Raw genomic sequence first — 25,547 nt, forward strand, 5'->3', positions numbered from 1 at the left:
TCCACGCACTAGCCCTGTGGTGCATGTCTCCAGCCTATTACCACCAGTGCCTACACCACGCACCAAGCCTCCTGTGCGTCTCCAGAGTCCTGTGCATCCTGTTGCTGCTCCCCGCACTAGCCCTGAGATGCGTGTGTCCCCAGCCCGGTACCACCAGTTCCGGCACCACGCACTAGGCCTAATGTGCGTCTCCAGGGTCCAGTATGCCCTGTTCCTTCTCCCCGCACTAGCCTTCAGGTGCGTGTCCCCAGCCCGGTACCTCCAGTTCCGGTACCACGCACCAAGCCTCCTGTGCGTCTCCGGAGCCCTGTACGCACTGTTCCTTCTCCCCGAACTCGCCCTGAGGTGCGTGCCCTCAGCCCGGTCCCACCAGTTCCGGTACCACGCACCAGGCCTATAGTGCGCCTCGTGAATTCACTGTGCTCTGTTCCTTCTCCCCGCGCTAGCCTTGAGGTCCGTGTCTCCAGTCCGGTACCACCAGTTCCGGCACCACGCACCAGGCCTACTGTGCGCCTCAGCATTTCAGAGTCGGCCATCTGCCCAACGCCGCCTACACTGCTCGCCTGCCCAGCGCCGTCTGAGCTGCCTGCCTGCCCAGCGCCGTCTGAGCCATACGTCTGCCCAGCGCAATCCGTCTGCCCAGCGCCATCTGAGCCATCCATCTGCCCAGCGTCATCTGAGCCATCCGTCTGCCCAGCGCCATCTGAGCCATCCGTCTGCCCAGCGCCATCTGAGCCATCCGTCTGCCCAGCGCTATCTGAGCCATCCGTCTGCCCAGCGCCATCTGAGCCATCCGTCTGCCCAGCGCCATCTGAGCCATCCGTCTGCCCAGCACCATCTGAGCAATCCGTCTGCCCAGCGCCATCTGAGCCATCCGTCTGCCCAGCGCCATCTGAGCCATCCGTCTGCCCAGCGCCATCTGAGCCATCCGTCTGCCCAGCGCCATCTGAGCCATCCGTCTGCCCAGCGCCATCTGAGCCATCCGTCTGCCCAGCGCCATCTGAGCCATCCGTCTGTCCCGAGCCATTAGAGCCGCCCGTCTGTTCCAAGCCGTCAGAGCCGTTCGTAAGTCAGGAGCCGCCAACCAGCCAGGATCTTCCAGAGCCGCCAACCAGCCAGGATCTTCCAGAGCCGCCAACCAGCCAGGATCTTCCAGATCCGCCAACCAGCCAGGATCTTCCAGAGCCGCCAACCAGCCAGGATCTGCCAGAGCTGCCAACCAGCCAGGATCTGCCAGAGCCGCCAACCAGCCAGGATCTGCCAGAGCCGCCAACCAGCCATGAGCTGCCAGAGCCGCCAGACAGCCATGAGCAGCCAGAGCCGCCAGCCAGCCATGAGCAGCCAGAGCCGCCAGCCAGCCATGAGCAGCCAGAGCCGCCAGCCAGCCAGGATCCGCCAGAGCCGCCAGTCAGCCAGGATCCGCCAGAGCCACCAAAGCGGGTATTAACTATGGTGGAGGGGGGGGGGGGGCAACGTCCCGCTCCCGAGCTGCCGCCGTTGGAAGGCCCACCCGGACCCTCCCCTTCTGTGTCAGGTTTTGCGGCCGGAGTCCGCACCTTTGGGAGGGGGGACGGGGGGTACTGTCACGCCCTGGCCTTAGTTATCTTTATTTTCTGTAATATTTTGGTTAGGTCAGGGTGTGACAGGGGGGATGTTTGTGTTTTTATCTTGTCTTGGGTGGTTGTAGTGTCTAGGGTGTTTTGTTAGAGTGTATGGGTTAGTGTTGAGTGTAGGTTTCTAGGTATGTCTATGGTTGCCTGAATGGTTCTCAATCAGAGACAGCTGTCATTCATTTGTCTCTGATTGGGAGCCATATTTAAGGCAGCCATAGGCATTGGGCTGTTGTGGGTAATTGTCTATGACATTGTGTAGTGTTTAGTGTCAGCACGATTTGTTTAAATAGCTTCACGATCGTCAGTTTGTTGTTTTTGTTTAGTCGTTATAATTTAAAAGAATGTATTTTTCACACGCTGCGTTTTGGTCCTCTCTTCCACGTCAAGGCGATCGTGACAGAGATGACCTTCACAGGGAGGTGAATGTGCACGGTGATGAACTTCACAGGGAGGTGAATGTGCACGGTGATGAACTTCACAGGGAGGTGAATGTGCACGGTGATGAACTTGATGCTCCTTTACAATAAATATCCAGAGGCTTATTCTGGTGACATGCTGATCCATGATAATCTCATCATGTAGACTAGTCTAACTTTACAGCCTAGTCACACTGTATCTGCCAGCTATTTGCCAGAGAGCACGTGTCACAACCAGAGTAGCACATCTGCTATTTAAAGCATCAGTTTCTGTAACAAAACTCTCGACAGAGTTGAAAATGCCATGGAAACACACCGAATTTTAGATTTTTATCCGATATGTGAAAGTCCTTTTTTGTGTACTATGTCATCACACACTTATTTTTGTCCACAACAAGTCAGTTTGGTGGAGATGCATTTATTTTCTTTACGTGGATTTTAGAATATTTGCATGAAAATCTGTCGCCGATTGGATGGAAACCTAGCAACAGTGACACATAATCTACCTCACATATTTATAATCCTTCTACTACCACTCCTCTCTCCCTCCTCTCTACAGTACCTCACTCTCCCTCCTTCTCTCAACAGTATCGCACTCTCCCTCCTCTCTACAGTATCTCACTCTCCCTCCTCTCTCTACAGTATTTCACATTCCCTCCTTCTTTGTAAAGAATATCACTTTCCCTCCTTCTCTCAACACTATCTCACTCTCCCTTCTTCTCTTAACAGTATCTCACTTCTTCTCCTTCTCTCTACAGTATCTCACTCTCCCTCCTGCTGTCAACAGTACCTCACTCTCCCTCCTTCTCTCAACAGTATCGCACTCTCCCTCCTCTCTACAGTATCTCACTCTCCCTCCTCTCTCTACAGTATTTCACATTCCCTCCTTCTCTGTAAAGAATATCACTTTCCCTCCTTCTCTCAACACTATCTCACTCTCCCTTCTTCTCTTAACAGTATCTCACTTCTTCTCCTTCTCTCTACAGTATCTCACTCTCCCTCCTGCTGTCAACAGTATCTCACTCTCCCTCCTATCTCTACAGTATCTCCCTCTCCCTCTTCTCTACAGTATCTCCCTCTCCCTCCTCTCTACAGTATCTCCCTCTTCTCTACAGTATCTCCCTCTCCCTCGTTCTCTCTGCAGTATCTCGCTCTCCCTCCTTCTCTCGCTACAGTATCTTACTCTCCCTCCTTCTCTCTACAGTATCTCCATCACCCTCCTTCTCTCTACAGAATCTCACTCTCCCTCATTCTCTCTCTACAGAATCTCACTCTCCCTCGTCCTCTCTGCAGTATCTCACTCTCCTCATTTTCTCCTTGCAGTATCTCCCTCTCCCTCCTTCTCTCTACAGCTTCTCACTCTCCCTCCTTCTCTCTACAGTATCTCCCTCTCCCTCCTCTCTACAGCTTCTCACTCTCCCTCCTTCTCTCTACAGTATCTCACTCTCCCTCCTTCTCTCTGCAGTATCTCACTCTCCCTCCTTCTCTCTACAGTATCTCACTCTCCCTCCTTCTCTCTACAGTATCTCACTCTCCCTCCTTCTCTCTACAGTATCTCACTCTCCCTCCTTCTCTCTGCAGTATCTCACTCTCCCTCATTCTCTCTACAGTATCTCCCTCCTTCTCTCTACAGTATCTCACTCTCCCTCCTTCTCTCTACAGTATCTCACTCTCCCTTCTTCTCTCTACAGTATCTCCCTCTCCCTTCTTCTCTCTACAGTATCTCACTCTCCATCCTTCTCTCTACAGTATCTCCCTCTCCCTCCTTCTCTCTACAGCTTCTCACTCTCCCTCTTTCTCTCTCCAGTATCTCACTCTCCCTCCTTCTCTCTACAGTATCTCACTCTCCCTCCTCTCTACAGTATCTCACTCTCCCTCCTTCTCTCTACAGTATCTCACTCTCCCTCATTCTTTCTACAGTATCTCACTCTCCCTTCTTCTCTCTACAGTATCTCCCTCTCCCTTCTTCTCTCTGCAGTATCTCACTCTCCCTCCTTCTCTCTACAGTATCTCACTCTCCCTCCTTCTCTCTGCAGTATCTCACTCTCCCTCCTTCTCTCTACAGTATCTCACTCTCCCTCCTTCTCTCTACAGTATCTCACTCTCCCTCCTTCTCTCTACAGTATCTCACTCTCCCTCCTTCTCTCTGCAGTATCTCACTCTCCCTCATTCTCTCTACAGTATCTCCCTCCTTCTCTCTACAGTATCTCACTCTCCCTCCTTCTCTCTACAGTATCTCACTCTCCCTTCTTCTCTCTACAGTATCTCCCTCTCCCTTCTTCTCTCTACAGTATCTCACTCTCCATCCTTCTCTCTACAGTATCTCCCTCTCCCTCCTTCTCTCTACAGCTTCTCACTCTCCCTCTTTCTCTCTCCAGTATCTCACTCTCCCTCCTTCTCTCTACAGTATCTCACTCTCCCTCCTTCTCTCTACAGTATCTCACTCTCCCTCCTTCTCTCTACAGTATCTCACTCTCCCTCATTCTTTCTACAGTATCTCACTCTCCCTCCTTCTTTCTACAGTATCTCACTCTCCCTCCTCTCCAAGGTATCTCGCTCTCCCTCCTTCTCTTTCCACAGTATCTTACTCTCCCTCCTTCTCGCTACAGTATCTCCATCACCCTCCTTCTCTGTACAGAATCTCACTGTCCCTCATTGTCTCTCCACAGAATCTCACACTCCCTCGTCCTCTCTGCAGTATCTCACTCTCCCTCCTTCTCTCTACAGTATCTCACTCACCCTCCTTCTCTCTCTACAGTATCTCACTCTCCCTCCTCCTCTCTACAGTATCTCACTCTCCCTCCTTTTTCTCTCTACAGCTTCTCACTCTCCCTCCTCTCTCTACAGTATCTCCCTCTCCCTCCTTCTCTCTACAGTATCTCACTCTCCCTCCTATCTACAGTATCTCCCTCCCCCTCCTCTCTACAGTATCTCCCTCCCCCTCCTTCTCTCTACAGTATCTCACTCTCCCTAATTTTCTCTCTACAGTTTCTTACTCTCCCTCCTCTCTACAGTATCTCCCTCCCCCACCTCTCCACAGTATCTCACTCTCCCTCCTTCTCTCTCTAAAGTATCTCACTCGCCTTCCTCTGTACAGAATCTCACTCTCCCTCCTTCTCTCAACATTATCTCACTCTCCCTCCAGTGTATTACAGTGTAACATCTATGAGTCAGTGTATTACAGTGTAGCATCTATGAGTCAGTGTATTACAGTGTAACATCTGAGTCAGTGTATTACAGTGTAATATATGAGCCAGTGTATTACAGTGTAACATCTATGAGTCAGTGTATTACAGTGTAACATCTATGAGTCAGTGTATTACAGTGTAACATCTATGAGTCAGTGTATTACAGTGTAACATCTGAGTCAGTGTATTACAGTGTAACATATGAGCCAGTGTATTACAGTGTAACATCTATGAGTCAGTGTATTACAGTGTAACATCTATGAGTCAGTGTATTACAGTGTAACATCTATGAGTCAGTGTATTACAGTGTAACATCTATGAGTCAGTGTATTACAGTGTAACATCTGAGTCAGTGTATTACAGTGTAACATCTATGAGTCAGTGTATTACAGTGTAACATCTATGAGTCAGTGTATTACAGTGTAACATCTATGAGTCAGTGTATTACAGTGTAACATCTATGAGTCAGTGTATTACAGTGTAACATCTATGAGTCAGTGTATTACACTGTAACATCTATGAGCCAGTGTATTACAGTGTGACATCTGAGTCAGTGTATTACAGTGTAACATTTATGAGCCAGTGTATTACAGTGTAACATATGTGAGTCAGTGTATTACAGTGTAACATCTATGAGCCAGTGTATTACAGTGTAACATCTATGAGCCAGTGTATTACAGTGTAACATCTATGAGTCAGTGTATTACAGTGTAACATCTATGAGTCAGTGTGTTACAGTGTAACATCTATGAATCAGTGTATTACAGTGTAACATATATTGGGCATCTATGAGGAACACACACACACAGTCTTGTACAACTAACATTGTGGGGACACACAATTCAGTCCCATTCAAAATCCTATTTTCCCTATCCCAAAACCTAACCCGTACCCTTACCCTTACCGTTACCCTAACTCTAACCCTAACCTTAACCCGAAAACCTAACATTAACCCTAAACCTAACCTTAGCCCCTAACACTAAACCTAACCCTAGCTCCTAACCATAAACCTAACCCTAGCTCCTAACACTAAACCTAACCCAGCTCCTAATCCTAAACCTAACCCTATCACCTAACCCTACCCTTTACCCTAAACCTAACCCTAGCCCCTAACACTAAACATAACCCTAGCTCCTACCCTTAACCCTAAACCTAACCCTACCCTTAACCCTAAACCTAACTCTAGCTCCTAACACTAAACCTAACCCTAGCTCCTAACCCTAACCCTTAACGTAATTCTAACCAAAACAGTAATTCTAACCTTAACCCTAAACCCCCTAGAAATAGAATTTGACCTTGTGGGGACTAACACAATGTCTCCAGTTTGTCAATTTTTTGTCTGTTAACTATTCTTTCGGGGACTTCTGGTCCCCACAAGTATAGTTAAACATGTCCACACACACACACACACACACACACACACAGACACACACACACACACACACACACACACACACACACACACACACACACACACACACACACACACACACACACACACACACACACACACACACACACACACACACACACACAATCACATCACACAGGTTTCCAAATAAAAAACGGATAAAATTGTATTTGTCACAATCGCCGAATACAGCAGGTGTAGACTTTACTGTAAAATGTTTACTTACGAGCCTATTTCCGACATCACAGAGTTAAAAAGTGCATCTTCTCTATACAGCATCTCACTTTCTCCAAATAGAAAATAGTAAAAATAAATAACAATAACAAGGCTAAAGACAAGAAGTATCGCTACCGAGCCAATGTACAGGGATGCGAGATAGATGAGGTAATATGTACACGTAGGTTGTAGGTAGTAAAAATGATTAGGCAATCAGGATAGGTAATTAACAGAGTAGCGGCAGTGTATGTGGAGAGTGTGTATGTGTGTTGTCAATATGCATGTGTGTGTGTGTGTGAGTTTTTGTGTGTCTGAGCATGTGTAGTGTGTGTGTGTGTGTGTGTGTGCGTGCGTGCGTGCGTGTGTGTGTTTTGGACTGTCAGTGTCAACATGTGTGAACGTAGATAGAGTCCAGGGAGTGTGCATATTCAGTGTTAAAAAGGGTCAATAGTCCAGGCAGCCATTTGAACCTGTTACCTTCCTTTGTGAAAGATCCAGTTGTTTAGATTGCTTATGTTTATAAGAACTGAGGTCGGGGTGTTCGTATACTTTAGTTGAACTTCAAATCAGAAGTATGCTGGCATTAAATAGTTTACATGACATTATCACTCCATTACATAGTTCACATGACATATCACTCCATTACATAGTTCACATGACATATCACTCCATTACATAGTTCACATGACATTATCACTCCATTACATAGTTGACATGACATATCACTCCATTACATGGTTCACATGACATATCACTCCATGACATGGTTCACATGACATATCACTCCATGACATAGTTCACATGACATATCACTCCATTACATAGTTGACATGACATATCACTCCATTACATAGTTCACATGACATATCACTCCATTACATAGTTCACATGACATATCACTCCATTACATGGTTCACATGACATATCACTCCATTACATAGTTGACATGACATATCACTCCATTAAATAGTTGACATGACATATCACTCCATTACATAGTTCACATGACATATCACTCCATTACATGGTTCACATGACATATCACTCCATTACATAGTTCACATGACATATCACCCCATTACATAGTTCACATGACATATCACTCCATTACATAGTTGACATGACATATCACTCCATTACATAGTTCACATGACATATCATTCCATTACATAGTTCACATGACATATCACTCCATTACATGGTTGACATGACATATCACTCCATTACATAGTTCACATGACATATCACTCCATTACATAGTTCACATGACATATCACTCCATTACATAGTTGACATGACATATCACTCCATTACATAGTTCACATGACATATCACTCCATTACATAGTTCACATGACATATCACTCCATTACAAAGTTCACATGACATATTACTCCATTACATAGTTCACATGACATATCACTCCATTACATAGTTGACATGACATATCACTCCATTACATAGCCATTACATAGTTGACATGACATATCACTCCATTACATGGTTCACATGACATATCACTCCATTACATGGTTCACATGACATATCACTCCATTACATAGTTCACATGACATATCACTCCACTACATAGTTCACATGACATATGACTCCATTACATGGTTCACATGACATATCACTCCATTAAATAGTTCACATGACTTATCACTCCATTACATAGTTCACATCACATATCACTCCATTACATAGTTCACATGACATATCACTCCATTACATGGTTCACATGATATATCACTCCATTACATAGTTCACATGACATATCACTCCATTACATAGTTCACATGACATATCACTCCATTACATGGTTCACATGACATATCACTCCATTACATAGTTCACATGACATATCACTCCATTACATAGTTCACATAACATATCACTCCATTACATGGTTCACATGACATATCACTCCATTACATAGTTGACATGACATATCACTCCATTACATAGTTGACATGACATATCACTCCATTACATAGTTCACATGACATATCACTCCATTACATAGTACACATGACATATCACTCCATTACATAGTTGACATGACATATAACTCCGTTTCATAGTTCACATGACATATCACTCCATTACATAGTTCACATGACATATCACTCCATTACATAGTTCACATGACATATCACTCCATTACATAGTTCACATGACATATTACTCCATCACATAGTTCACATTGACATATCACTCCATTACATAGTTGACATGACATATCACTCCATTACATAGTTCACATGACATATAACTCCAGTACATAGTTGACATGACATATCACTCCATTACATAGTTGACATGACATATCATTCCAGTACATAGTTCACATAACATATAACTCCAATACATAGTTCACATGACATTTCACTCCATTACATAGTTCACATGACATATCATTCCATTACATAGTTCACATGATATATCACTCCATTACATAGTTCACATGACATATCACTCCATTACATGGTTCACATGACATATCACTCCATTACATGGTTCACATGACATATCACTCCATTACATAGTTCACATGACATATCACTCCATTACATAGTTCACATGACATATGACTCCATTACATGGTTCACATGACATATCACTCCATTAAATAGTTCACATGACTTATGACTCCATTACATAGTTCACATCACATATCACTCCATTACATAGTTCACATGACATATCACTCCATTACATAGTTCACATGACATATCACTCCATTACATGGTTCACATGACATATCACTCCATTACATGGTTCACATGACATATCACTCCATTACATAGTTCACATGACATATCACTCCATTACATAGTTCACATGACATATCACTCCACTACATAGTTCACATGACATATGACTCCATTACATGGTTCACATGACATATCACTCCATTAAATAGTTCACATGACTTATCACTCCATTACATAGTTCACATCACATATCACTCCATTACATAGTTCACATGACATATCACTCCATTACATGGTTCACTTGACATATCACTCCATTACATGGTTCACATGACATATCACTCCATTACATGGTTCACATGACATATCACTCCATTACATGGTTCACATGACATATCACTCCATTACATAGTTCACATGACATATCACTCCATTACATAGTTCACATGACATATCACTCCATTACATGGTTCACATGACATATCACTCCATGACATGGTTCACATGACATATCACTCCATGACATAGTTCACATGACATATCACTCCATTACATAGTTGACATGACATATCACTCCATTACATGGTTCACATGATATATCACTCCATTACATAGTTCACATGACATATCACTCCATTACATAGTTCACATGACATATCACTCCATTACATGGTTCACATGACATATCACTCCATTACATAGTTCACATGACATATCACTCCATTACATAGTTCACATAACATATCACTCCATTACATGGTTCACATGACATATCACTCCATTACATAGTTGACATGACATATCACTCCATTACATAGTTGACATGACATATCACTCCATTACATAGTTGACATGACATATCACTCCATTACATAGTTCACATGACATATCACTCCATTACATAGTTCACATGACATATCACTCCATTACATAGTTGACATGACATATCACTCCATTACATAGTTCACATGACATATCACTCCATTACATAGTTCACATGACATATCACTCCATTACATAGATCACATGACATATTACTCCATCACATAGTTCACATGACATATCACTCCATTACATAGTTCACATGACATATCACTCCATTACATAGTTCACATGACATATAACTCCAGTACATAGTTCACATGACATATTACTCCATCACATAGTTCACATGACATATCACTCCATTACATAGTTCACATGACATATAACTCCATTACATAGTTGACATGACATATCATTCCAGTACATAGTTCACATAACATATAACTCCAATACATAGTTCACATGACATATCACTCCATTACATAGTGGAGTGGGTTTGGCGACGAGTATGACGCGAGGGCCAGCCAACGAGAGCGTACAGGTCACAGTGGTGGGTAGTATATTTGGCTTTGGTGACAAACGGATGGCACTGTGATAGACTGTGTGGGCAGTGGGCAGCTGGGAGGAGATATTCTTATTCTCCATGGACTTTACAGTGTCCCAGAACTTTTTTGAGTTCGTGTTGCAGGAAGCAAATTTCTGCTTGAAAAAGCTAGCCTTGGCTTTTCTAACTGCCTGTGTATATTGGTTTCTAACTTCCCTGAAAAGTTACATATCACGGGGGCTGTTCGATGCTAATGCAGAATGCCATAGGATGCTTTTGTGTTGGTTAAGAGAGTACCTAACCCGGATCCGGGAGCACCCCCCACCTCCCCCACACTGATTAGCATCGCTAGCATAGCGTCACAATTAAATAGTAGCATCTAAATATCATTAAATCACAAGTCCAAGACACCCAATGAAAGACACAGATCTTGTGAATAAAACCACCATTTCAGATTTTTTAAATGTTTTACAGGGAAGACAAAATATGTAAATCTATTAGCTAAACACGTTAGCAAAAGACACCATTTTCTTACTCCAACAGTTTCTTACTCCATCAGGTGCTATCACCAATTCGGCTAAACTAAGATATTGATAGCCACAAACCAACAAACAAATTCATAAGATGACAGTCTGATAACATATTTATGGTATAGCATAGTTTTTTTTTTTTAAATGTGCATTTTTCAGGTATAAATCACAGTTCTACATTGCAGCTGCAATCTGATATAGTGCTGATGCAGCTAGAACAATTACAGAGACCAACGTTATATAACTAATTACTTGTCTTAAAACATTTCAGAAAAAATACACAGCGTACAGACATTGAAAGCCCAACATCTGGTGAATCCAAACAATATTTCAGATTTTTTAAATGTTTTATAGCGAAAACAAAATGTAGCGCTAAATTAGCATAACCAGGCCAGCCAGAACCAGCTGGACGCGCCCGACCAGTTCACATGCACGACAGATATATGAAATAACATCGTAAATTGGTTCTTACTATTGCTGATCTTTCATCAGAATGTTGATCAAGGTGTCCTTAGTCCTGATGAGTCGTTCAATCCATTCACAATGGCAACTTCCCCTCTTCATTTAGCCTGGGTACTGGTCGACTGGCACGGTCCCTGTCCAAAGTTAAAAAACTCAAAGAACGGAACACGGCAAAACTCCCGAAAAAATTCTAATAATCTGATTAAACTATATTGAAAAAACATACATTACGGTGATATGGTCACATGTATCAAACAAACTTCGAGACGGAGATAGTTTTCATCCGTAACGTCAGCATAACAAAAGACAATGGCAGCTCTAAGACGCGCTTCTGAGAAAACCGGAAGTTGTCGGTCACGCTAAAGAAATAGGTCTTATTTCACGTCAGTACAAGATAAACAAAAAATTTCTCCTCTGACAACTTCCTGACACCTAGAGGAAGAAGAACGAAGTCTGTTTCGGGTCATAGGTGGCATGACCATATATAGGCAGAGCGTTGAAGCGAGCATACACATCTTGCAATCTTCTTCTGGCTCAGGGAAAGTGCTGTGAAATGACCTGTGTTTCACTCAGAGACGAAATTGAAACGGATTTAGAAACCATAGCTTGTTTTCTATCCACTGGTATATGGTTATATGCATATAGTAACAGCAATAATTGAATAAGAGGCAGTTTAATCTGTAGAGGCAATTATGCTAATGCGAAACAGCACCCCCTGTATTCTCAAGAAGTTAAGGGCAGTCAGGTCTGGAGAGAACCGAGGGCTATATCTGTTCCTGGTTCTAAATTTCTTGAATGGGGCATGCTTATTCAAGATGGTGAGGAAGGCATTTAAAAAAAATAACCAGGCATTCTCTACTGACGGGATGAGGTCAATATCCTTCCAGGATACCCGGGCCAGGTCGATTAGAAAGGCCTGCTCGCTGAAGTGTTTCAGGGAGCGTTTGACAGTGATGAGTGGTGGTCGTTTGACCGCTGACCCATTACGGATGCAGGCAATGAGGCAGTGATCGCTGAGATCTTGGTTGAAAACAGCAGAGGTGTATTTGGAGGGCAAGTTGCTTAGGATGATATCTATGAGGGTGCTCATGTTTACGGATTTGGGGTTGTACCTGGTGGGTTCATTGATAATTTGTGTGAGATTGAGGGCATCAAGCTTAGATTGTAGGATGGCCGGGGTGTTAAGCATGTCCCAGTTTAGGTCACCTAACAGCACGAGCTCTGAAGGTAGATGGGGGGCAATCAATTCACATATGGTGTCCAGGGCACAGCTGGGGGCAGAGGGTGGTCAATAGCAGGCGGCAACGGTGAGAGACTTGTTTTTAGAGAGGTGGATTTTTAAAAGTTTAAGTTCAAATTGTTTGGGTACAGACCTGCAGTAGATTGCAACACCGCCCCCTTTGGTCGTTCTATCTTATCTGAAAATGTTGTAGTTAGGGATGGAGGTCTCAGAATTTTTGATGGTCTTCCTAAGACAGGATTCAGACACGGCTAGGACATCCGGGTTGGCAGAGTGTGCTAAAGCAGTGAATAAAACAAACTTAGGGAGGAGGCTTCTAATGTTAACATGCATGAAACCAAGGCTATTACAGTTACAGAAGTCATCAAAAGAGAGAGCCTGGGGAATAGGAGTGGGGCTAGGCACTGCAGGGCCTGGATTCACCTCTACCACACCAGAGGAACAGAGGAGGAGTAGGATAAGGGTACAGATTAAAGCTATGAGAAATTGGACATCTAGGACGTCTGGAACAGAGAGTAAAAGGAGCAGGTTTCTGGGGGCGATAAAATAGCTTCAAGGTATAATGTACAGACAAAGGTATGGTAGGATGTGAATACAGTGGAGGTAAACCTAGGCATTGAGTGATGATGAGATACCGTCTCTAGAAACATCATTGAATCCAGCTGATGTCATTGCATGTGTGGGTGGTGGAACTGAAAGGTTGGATAAGGCATGTTGAGCAGGGCTAGAGGCTCTACAGTGAAGCCAATAAACACTAACCAGAACAGCAATGGACAAGGCATACTGACATTAAGGAGAGGCATGCTTAGTCGAGTGATCATAAGGGTCCAGTGAGTAGTGAGGTTGGTTGGGGTCACGGCGATTCAGACAGCTAGCCGAGCCATGGGTAGCAAGCTAGCGGAAGATGGAGGTCTGTTTTTAGCCACCCCGTGCGTTTCCGTCGGTAGATTAGTGGGGTTCCGTGTGGTAGAGGGGACCAATCCAATTGGCAAAATAGATTTAGTTATAGTGACCCAAGAAAATTGTCCGATAGACCTATTCAGATAGCAGCCGATAAGACAGCTAGTATGAATACACGGACTGGATTATGGCATAATGTTCACTACATTGCACTTTCCTCTCTCCCTCAGTGAGTCCTGCAGTGTGCATACTGTGGAAAAGAAAGATCTCTGCAGAGATGGAATAGCTTCCTATTACTGGCAACTCACACTACCGCTAACAGTATGATTCGCAGTGTGTGTTTGTGTGTGTGTGTGTGTGTGTGTGTGTGTGTACGTGTTTTTTTTTGGAGCATGGTGCAAGGCAGAGCGAGCAGCGGCGCCATGCCGTGCCTCATGAATAGAAGTAAATTATTTAGCGGGGACACAAATGGAACAGCTCAGTCACACAGAGTCCCTACAGGGCCTCACATTCACCACGTTGCCATCACTGACCTCAATCATCCTCTATATGAGTATAGTCATGTCGTAATGCGTCTGTATAGGAACCTTTATGAGCAGGAATATGAAATTATATGATAGTGCTGAGTGATTAACCGAAATGAACCTTTAAAAAGCAGGCAGACATTTTCATTTGGACAAGGTTGTCTAAGTAAGAGAAACCACTCCACTCCGCCTTGTGCCCCTACTGCTGGTCAGGTGTATTATTTGAAGGATCGGTATGATGTTGATTTTTAAGGTTAGGGAGAAGTGCAGTGAATAGTGTCACTTTTTAGGATGTCAATATAAATTAATGTATTTATGATTGTTTGTAATTTTGTCTTGCCTTTTAATCATTATATGTGTTATTGTTTTAACCATCGAGGACTACTTCGGATACAAGCGTTTTACAGTAATTAGTACTTTCAAGTGGTGTTCTCTGGGTCCACAGTGTACATTTTGTTGTATATGTCTGTTATCCAAAATACATTCAATTCAATCTCTACCTGTGAATACATGATCTTCTGTAGGCCTAGATTGTATTTAGAAGTCATGAAAGTATGCCTTATTTACTTTGAAGAACTACTAAAATATAGTTTTTTTCAGACAGCATAGGCAGCAGCTCTATAGAAATTAGATGATGATTTGGAATTAAATAATAATGTCCTCAAATAAAACTAAGGTATTGTATACAACATCTGAATATTTATTTTAGAATCTAACCGAAACTGAACCGAAATCAAATAGCACCAATCACTCAGCACTACTGTATGATGAGGTATATTGGCTCTAATGAGCCAAACCTGCTAAGTCATTTTCTGAACTGATAAAAAGCAAGAAATGCAGAATAAAGGAGTGTGTGTGTGTGTGTGTGTGTGTGTGTGTGTGTGTGTGTGTGTGTGTGTGTGTGTGTGTGTGTGTGTGTGTGTGTGTGTGTGTGTGTGTGTGTGTGTGTGTGTGTGTGTGTGTGTGTGTGTGTGTGTGTGTGTGTGTGTGTGTGTGTGTGTGTGAGAGAGAGAGAGTTTGAGGAAGTGAACATGACAGATGTAACAGTCCAGAGGGCAGCGATTAGCTGATTCCCTTCTTATCCAATCAGTGTTGCCTTCTTATCCAATCAGTGTTGCCTTCAACTCAGGTTTATGTTCAGCTCTGATTGCCTGGTTCTTTCTACCTGCCTCTCTCTGTCTGCCTGTTTCTCTTACACACACTGCTGAATAGACACTACGAATTCACACACATTAACACACACACACTATCACACACACATAGAAGTACAGTGTGTCTCAAAATACCCAAACTGAAAAACACACAAATACACACACACCATACTGTACACACAAAAGCATGCAGTAACCAAGGTGACTAGAAGACACACACACTGAACTGTGAGAGAGATGGTCTGGTTGAACACTCTCTACATTTTATTCATGTCACAGTGATTTAGTGAGCCCAGTACTGTACAGTGGATAGCGCCATTGATTCACATTATTCAACATTTTATTGACCGCATAAAACTCTGAAATGGGCTGTCACATCTTTATGGGGGACCTACAAGGTAGGAATGGGCACAAGACCATGCATTGTGAAAATCACAAGGAAATCTGGAGAAACGAGTAGAAGTTAACATAATCTGAAACAAGAATAGGTCAGGGCTTCAGACAATGCTGTTGTCACATGTTCTGCTCAAAGGACCACATATTCACACCCCAAGATCGCTCTCGTTCTCTCTCTCTCATACACACACACACTCCCCCATTCCTAACAATTGTGTATTGTGTCTTTCCTAGACTGGGACAAAAGAGTGGACTATGAGCCAGGCACAGGCAGCAAGCAGCTGTTTCCCAAGATTAATCTGGAGACGTGTGGAGGGCTTCTCTCCTCAGTGAGGACCACGGTAGAGCTACAGACCAGCCATATTGGGAAGGGCTGCGACCGGGAGACATACTCTGAGAAGTCCCTGCAGAAACTCTGTGGTACGTACCTCATGGGATACATACACTCCATAGCCAAAAGTATGTGGACACCTGCTTGTCGAAGATCTCATTCTAAAAACATGGGACTAATATGTAGTTGGTCCCTCCTTTGCTGCTATAACAGCCTTCACTCTTCTGGGAGTCGGCATTTCAATTCATCCCAAAGGTGTTCGATGGTGTTGAGGTCAGGGCTCTGTGCAGGACAGATGAGTTCTTCCACACCGATCTCGACAAACCATTTCTGTATGGACCTCGCTTTGTACATGGGGGCATTGTCATGCTGAAACAGGAAAGGGCCTTCTCCAAACTTTTTCCACAATTTTGGAAGCACAGAATCGTCTAGAATGTCATTGTATACTGTGGCGCCTAGCCCAGACCATGAAAAACAGCCCCAGACCATTCCTCCTCCACCAAACTTTACATTTGGCACTGTGCATTGGGGCATGTAGCGTTCTCCTGGTGAAGTGTGATTCATCATTCTAGAGAACGCGTTTCCACTGCTCCAGTGTCCATGGCGGGGAACTTTACACCACTCCAGCATTGTGCATTGTGACATTAAGTTTGTGTGCGGCTGCTCGGCCATGGAAACCATTGGTGGAAAAAGTACTGTATCGTCATACTTGAGTAAAACTAAAGATACCTTAATAGAAAATAACTCAAGTAAAAGTTGAAAGTCACCCAGTAAAATTCTACTTGAGTAAAAAAAGTATTTGATTTTAAATATACTTAAGTATCAAAAGTAAATGTAATTTTTAAGATATACTTAAGTATCAAAAGTAAAAGTATAAATAATAAAATCCTTATATTAAGCAAAACAGACAGCACCATTTTCTTGTTTAAAATAAAAAATGATAGCCAGGGTGTCAACGTCGTGTGTATAGGTGGCAGGGAAGTCAGACGCAGGAGAGTAAATGAAGTGTAGATGGAGACTTTTAATAAATCACCATGACATGCTCCAAACACGAGAAATATATATACATTAAATAAAAATGGGTACGAGGACCCGTCGCGCACCTATACACCAATCAAACAACACTTGACATAAAACAATCTCTGACAAACACATGAAGGGAAACAGAGGGTTAAATACACAACAGGTAATGAATGGGATTGACAACAGGTGTGTGGGAAGACAAGACAAAACCAATGGAAAATGAAAAATGGATCGATGATGGCTAGAAGGCCGGTGAAGTCGACCGCCGAACACCGCCCGGACAAGGAGAGGCAACGACTTCGGCAGAAGTCGTGACACAGGGGCACACTCCCAACACTCAGCATAATTTACAAACAAAGTATATTATTTTCTTTAGGATTGTAGTGAAGTAGAAGTAAAAGTAAAAAAAATATATAAATAGTAAAGTAAAGTACAGATACCCCAAAAAACGACTTAAGTTGCACTTTAAAGTATTTTTACTTAAGTACTTTACACCACTGATGGAAACCCATTTCATGAAGCTCCCGACGAACAGTTCTTGTGCTGACGTTGCTTCCAGAGGCAGTTTGGAGCTCGTAGTGAATGTTGCAACCGAGGACAGATGATTTTTACGAGCTACGTGCATCAGCACTCTGCGGGCCCGTTCTGTGAGCTTGTGTGGCCTAGCACTTTGCGGCTGAGCTGTTGCTGCTCCTAGACGTTTCCACTTCAAAATTACAGCACATACAGTTGACCGGGGCAGCTCTAGCAGGGCAGAAATTTGACGAACTGATTTGTTGGAAAGGTGGCATCCTATGATGGTGCCACATTGAAATTCCCTGAGTTCTTCAGTAAGGCCACTCTACTGCCAATGTTTGTCTATGGGGATTGCATGGCTGTGTGGGTGATATTATACACCTGTCATCAACGGGTTTGGCTGAAATAGTCAAATCCACTCATTTGAAGCGGTGTACACAACCTTCTGTATAGTGTATTCCTCTATAAATGGCCATAGGTTAGTCGAAGCATTTCACTTGATTTACAATGACATATTCGTTGCATAACAGAACAGAGCCACTCCAAAAATCATCAGACTGTAGATAACTTAATAAAAAGACCAGTTCAACTCCCCAGACCAGGTCTTCTTTCTCTTGCCTGTTGGTGACGCTGTGTTAAATGAAGGTAGCAGAATGCAGACCTTAAGCTCTGCTGCTGTTAATGACGTGACAGAGCGAAAGTAGTAGCTGCTTGAGCTAGCTGTCTCCTCAGTGAAGAGCCTGTCTACACCTCCGTGTTTGTGCAGAGAACATGACAGAGAAACATCAGCTCTCACGCTTTCACTCTGCACACAGCGAGGTATGGTGGTGGTGGGGGGTGGAGGGAGTCATCGTCAGACCCTTATCTGAATGGATAACTCCCTCCCTCGCCCTCTCCCTCCCAGTTCTCTCTGTATGCATGGTTTACCGCTAAAGAGCCTTTTCAAAGCCTCCCATAATCATTATCTGATACCAAATAGAATACATTGTAATTGCTTTTTTAAAGCACAATCAATTTGAGATAATGTACAAAGACATCTGCAAACAGAATTGTGGGCGGTGGCGGTGACAGCGGTGGCGGTGGCAGGGCACCGCACATCTATTTACTCCCAGAATCTAATCACTGCAAGTCAAACCTCTACACAGCCATGAACAGCAGTCGGGGAGAAACAGACTTTAAAGACAGGCAGGGGGCAAAAAAACATGAATTAATACTCTAATGTCCTGTTATTAGTATAAAATGAACAGATGCATGTTTCAATTGTCTGTCTGGGTGGAGAGATATAGCAGAGCGAGAGAGAGAGAGAGAGAGAGGATAAATTGATTTAACGGGAGTTCTGACTGATCGGTTTTTATTTTCCTGTGAAAGGATCATAAAACAGTCTCTCCTTCTATGTGATAGCTTGTCTGATTGGCTGTGTGGGGAATTATCACTAATTAAAAACACAGAACATGGTGTTCTGTAGGTTTCTTAGTGTCCATGGTAGAAGATAAAGCAGTATGTACTGTAGGCATGGCATGGCCATTTCTTATGATGTCTTTCATCCACTCCTACCTCTGAAAGTCTGTTTAATTTGTCACAAATCAATACTCACATCCACTCTCAATCTCTGAACATCGATTTATACATTAAGCCTGGGTGTTTGGCATATTCACAAGTGATCATAGCTAAGGTCAGTCTGAACCATCTGTATATCTGTGTTGATTTCTATTTCTTTGCTGTTGGGCTTCCCTATCTGTTCCCGTGGCAACAATTACCCAGGGGCCTCGTCGGGCAGCACAGACCTTCTCCCCGCCCCCAGCGCCTCCACCAATTGGACGGCGTCCCTGGTGACGGACAGTGAGCGAGACAGCGACCTCATCTTCCGGTTTGACGGGCGGCAAGCGGCGAAGATTCCGGACCAGGTGGTACCACAGAACCTGACTGATCAGTTCACCGTCGCCACGTGGATGAAGCATGGACCCAATCCTGGACTGAGAGCGGAGAAAGAGACCCTGCTCTGCAACTCTGATAAAACAGGTTGGAAGAGGGGAAGGAAGTTGGGAGGGAAGAGAGAGGTGTGGCTGGGAGAGAAGTAAAGTGGGTAGGGCTGTGTGGAGAGGGGCGGGAACATTGAATGGATGTGTTCTAATGGCGGTAGGTGTGACCTATCGATAAGGGGTGTGGTCTACTGCCAAGAATGGGTTTATGTTAAATCAAAGGTTGTGGTAATTTAAGGGAAGGTGTGTTACATTGACGTGCGCTTCTCTTTCCTCATCCCCTCTTCAGAGATGAACAGACACCACTACTCCCTTTACGTCCATAACTGTCGTCTGGTCTTCCTGCTCCGGAGAGACTTCATCCAGGTGGACACCTTCAGACCTGCAGAGTTCCACTGGAAACTGGATCAGGTAGGCTATACAGTAGGCTGTGTCCATCCGTGATCTTAATTTGTAATGGACTGTCCCACTAAAGAGGGACAACCTGTCCTTACGAGTGTGCCGTCTATGAAACATGATGTGATGTTCAGATGGCCTGAACTGACCACAGCACCTAAAGTCCTTCATCCCAGAACCTCTCTAACAGCCTCGATACACAGAGCAGTTGAGACCGTTTTAGACCTAGACATATGAAGACCATCTATATATAGAAAAGATTTCCTACACAAGTGTGTGTGTGTGTGTGTGTGTGTGTGTGTGTGTGTGTGTGTGTGTGTGTGTGTGTGTGTGTGTGTGTGTGTGTGTGTGTGTGTGTGTGTGTGTGTGTGTGTGTGTGTGTGTGTGTGTGTGTGTGTGTGTGTGTGTGTGTGTGTGTTTCCTCTGGGGATGAACAGGAGATGGCGGTGAGGATATGTTTGTCTGGAGATACATTGACTCTTGGCCAATCCTAGCGGGCTGACGTGTGTGTGTGTGTCCATGTACAGTATGTGGGTGTGTGACAGCAGCAGCTCCCTCTCGCCAGAGGAGGTGAGTCTGTCTCAAGGTCGGCCAGGTCACGCTCTGACCCCCTGTCCTTCCTCCAATCACAGCCAGTGAGCTGTCCTCAAATTACCCAGCAGCCCCCGCACTCTGCCTCTCACCGACCCGGCCTCAGCTGAGGGACAACCTAGGGAACTGTCAGTCTCCAGACCCTGAACGCAGCTCTCTGTTTGCACAAAAGAGACGTGCAGCTGAGGCCGGGTCGGTGAGAGGCAGAGTGCGGGGGCTGCTGGGTAATTTGAGGACAGCTCACTGGCTGTGATTGGAGGAAGGACAGGGGGTCAGAGCGTGACCTTGTGACCGGGGTTGACCTCTTGTGAGTCACCGTCTGAAGAAGTTCTGTAACATTCCGGAACAGAACACAGTTAGACAAGACATGGCAGCCCGTCTCTCCACATCTCTCTGGAGTCATCTAGTTACTCTTCTTGTGTCTATTTCCTGCTCCTTTGTGCCCAGTTCTGTGAATTGTAATTTTAATTTGCATGTAAGTCTTGAATTGACTGGAATTGAAATGGAATTGACCCCAAATCTGACTGTGGCAAGAGTTTTTAAAGGCAAGATCACACATTCTGGGATTGGAGGGTAGATAAAACATACTTTCCCTACTGAATTACATGTTTATAGGCTAAAAACTACTCAAACTCCAAGAGAATAGATTACTTCATTGACAGAACTTTGGAGGTAACCATTTCAGAGAGCTGTAAAATCAAGGCAAAACTGAATCAACATCTCATTTGAGTCATTTAAGTAGCTACACTGTTTAGACAGATTGAAGCAGAGTCCATGCCTTCTCCTAAATTCTCAACCATCATTTTCTATTCCTCTCTCTCTATTCCTCTCTCTCTATATCCGTCCTTCTTATTAGGTAGAGTTAGATACTCTACAGACATTGTCAGAGATATTGACACATGCCTCCACCTCAACCCAATGAACTCTCTCTCTCTCTCTCTTTCTCTCTCTCTCTCTCTCTCTCTCTCTCTCTCTCTCTCTCTCTCTCTCTCTCTCTCTCTCTCTCTCTCTCTCTCTCTCTCTCTCTCTCTCTCTCTCTCTCTCTCTCTCTCTCTCTCTCTCTCTCTCTCTCTCTCTCTCTCTCTCTCTCTCTCTCTCTCTCTCTCTCTCTCTCTCTCTCTCTCTCTCTCTCTCTCTCTCATATTATTTTGCACCTCAATTTCTGAGCAAAATAAACACGTTTCTTTTTGTTTTGAGGGAGGGGGGGATATAAAAAGACTGTAAAAAAAGACCAGCAAATCAACTCCAAGTGATTTTAATTGGAAATCTGTTCCAAAGTATTATAATGCGTAACAGAGAGACATATGTGACTTTATACAAATGTATGCAATGTTTGAAGTGATTATGTTTTAGTCATCTGTTGGGCTTCTTGCGGTCAATCCCCCCCCCCCCCCCCCCCCCACACACACACACACACATACCAAAACTTAATGTAGAAGCATTTAGAAACGTACACTATTCTTATTTACAGCAAAAGTGACTACAAAATGACACATTACATTATTTACCATTCATTTCTATTGGGCACGAAATAATCTGAAACACAACCAAAACATAGAGCAAAGGCATCGCTGTTACTCTACCAGGTAACACTACCAGTTAACACTACCAGTTAATTAACACTACCAGTTAACACTACCAGTTAACACTAGCAGTTAACACTAGCAGTTAACACTACCAGTTAACACTACCAGTTAACACTACCAGTTAACACTACCAGTTAACACTACCAGTTAATTAACACTACCAGTTAACACTACCAGTTAATTAACACTACCAGTTAACACTACCGGTTAATTAACACTACCTGTTAACACTACCAGTTAACACTACCAGTTAACACTACCAGTTAATTAACACTACCTGTTAACACTACCAGTTAACACTACCAGTTAATTAACACTACCAGTTAAAACTACCAGTTAACACTACCAGTTAACACTACCAGTTAACACTACCAGTTAACACTACCAGTTAATTAACACTACCTGTTCATGCTACCTGTTAACACCGCCAGTTAACACTACCAGTTAACACTACCGGTTAACACTACCTGTTAACACTACCTGTTAACACTACCTGTTAACACTACCTGTTAACACTACCTGTTCAGGCTACCTGTTCAGGCTACCTGTTAACACTACCTGTTAACACTACCAGTTAACACTACCTGTTAACACTACCAGTTAACACTACCTGTTAACACTACCTGTTAACACTACCTGTTAACACTACCTGTTCAGGCTACCTGTTCAGGCTACCTGTTAACACTACCTGTTAACACTACCAGTTAACACTACCTGTTAACACTACCAGTTAACACTACCAGTTAACACTACCTGTTAACACTACCTGTTAACACTACCAGTTAACACTACCAGTTAACACTACCTGTTAACACTACCTGTTAACACTACCAGTTAACACTACCTGTTAACACTACCTGTTAACACTACCTGTTAACACTACCTGTTCAGGCTACCTGTTAACACTACCTGTTAACACTACCTGTTAACACTACCTGTTAACACTACCAGTTAACACTACCAGTTAACACTACCTGTTAACACTACCTGTTAAGACGACCTGTTAACACTACCTGTTAACACTACCTGTTAACACTACCTGTTAACACTACCTTTTAGATGACCTGTTAACACTACCTGTTAAGACTACCTGTTTAGGCTACCTGTTAAGACGACCTGTTAAGGCTACCTGTTAACACTACCTGTTAACACTACCTGTTCAGGCTACCTGTTCAGGCTACCTGTTAACACTACCTGTTCAGGCTACCTGTTAACACTACCTGTTAACACTACCAGTTAACACTACCAGTTAACACTACCTGTTAACACTACCAGTTAACACTACCTGTTAACACTACCTTTTAGATGACCGGTTTACACTACCTGTTAACACTACCTGTTTAGGCTACCTGTTCAGGCTACCTGTTAACACTACCTGTTAACACTACCTGTTAACACTACCTGTTCAGGCTACCTGTTAAGGCTACCTGTTAACACTACCTGTTAACACTACCTGTTAACACTACCTGTTAACACTACCTGTTCAGGCTACCTGTTCAGGCTACCTGTTAACACTACCTGTTAACACTACCTGTTAACACTACCTGTTAACACTACCTGTTCAGGCTACCTGTTAACACTACCTGTTAACACTACCTGTTAACACTACCTGTTCAGGCTACCTGTTCAGGCTACCTGTTAACACTACCTGTTCAGGCTACCTGTTCAGGCTACCTGTTAACACTACCTGTTAACACTACATGTTAACACTACCTGTTCAGGCTACCTGTTAACACTACCTGTTAACACTACCTGTTAACACTACCTGTTCAGGCTACCTGTTCAGGCTACCTGTTAACACTACCTGTTAACACTACCTGTTAACACTACCTGTTAACACTACCGGTTAACACTACCGGTTAACACTACCGGTTAACACTACCTGTTAACACTACCTGTTCAGGCTACCTGTTAACACTACCTGTTAACACTACCTGTTAACACTACCTGTTAACACTACCGGTTAACACTACCTGTTAACACTACCTGTTAACACTACCGGTTAACACTACCTGTTAACACTACCGGTTAACACTACCTGTTAACACTACCGGTTAACACTACCTGTTAACACTACCTGTTAACACTACCTGTTAACACTACCTGTTAACACTACCTGTTCAGGCTACCTGTTCAGGCTACCTGTTAACACTACCTGTTAACACTACCTGTTAACACTACCTGTTAACACTACCTGTTCAGGCTACCTGTTAACACTACCTGTTAACACTACCTGTTCAGGCTACCTGTTAACACTACCTGTTAACACTACCTGTTAACACTACCTGTTAACACTACCTGTTAACACTACCTGTTCAGGCTACCTGTTCAGGCTACCTGTTAACACTACCTGTTAACACTACCTGTTAACACTACCTGTTAACACTACCTGTTCAGGCTACCTGTTAACACTACCTGTTAACACTACCTGTTAACACTACCTGTTCAGGCTACCTGTTCAGGCTACCTGTTAACACTACCTGTTAACACTACCTGTTAACACTACCTGTTAACACTACCTGTTAACACTACCGGTTAACACTACCTGTTAACACTACCTGTTAACACTACCTGTTAACACTACCTGTTAACACTACCTGTTCAGGCTACCTGTTCAGGCTACCTGTTAACACTACCTGTTAACACTACCTGTTAACACTACCTGTTAACACTACCTGTTCAGGCTACCTGTTCAGGCTACCTGTTAACACTACCTGTTAACACTACCTGTTAACACTACCTGTTAACACTACCTGTTCAGGCTACCTGTTAACACTACCTGTTAACACTACCTGTTAACACTACCTGTTAACACTACCTGTTAACACTACCTGTTCAGGCTACCTGTTCAGGCTACCTGTTAACACTACCTGTTAACACTACCTGTTAACACTACCTGTTAACATTACCTGTTCAGGCTACCTGTTAACACTACCAGTTAACACTACCTGTTAACACTACCTTTTAGATGACCTGTTAACACTACCTGTTAA

At 43.6% G+C, this 25,547-nt stretch overlaps 1 protein-coding gene across 2 annotated transcripts in view; it reads left to right on the forward strand.

The window, feature by feature from the left end:
- Positions 1-25,547, forward strand: part of LOC129831799 (calsyntenin-2-like) — a 681,146-nt gene that overhangs the window by 504,557 nt on the left and 151,042 nt on the right. For both annotated transcript variants that reach the window (XM_055895258.1, XM_055895259.1), the window contains exons 6-8: positions 16,367-16,552; positions 19,764-20,021; positions 20,271-20,392. In XM_055895258.1, the coding sequence (XP_055751233.1) occupies positions 16,367-16,552; positions 19,764-20,021; positions 20,271-20,392 (566 nt within the window). The remainder of the gene's footprint in view (positions 1-16,366; positions 16,553-19,763; positions 20,022-20,270; positions 20,393-25,547) is intronic.

The sequence above is a fragment of the Salvelinus fontinalis genome, chromosome 33 (assembly GCF_029448725.1).
Source record: "Salvelinus fontinalis isolate EN_2023a chromosome 33, ASM2944872v1, whole genome shotgun sequence".
Classification (NCBI taxonomy): Eukaryota; Metazoa; Chordata; class Actinopteri; order Salmoniformes; family Salmonidae; genus Salvelinus; species Salvelinus fontinalis.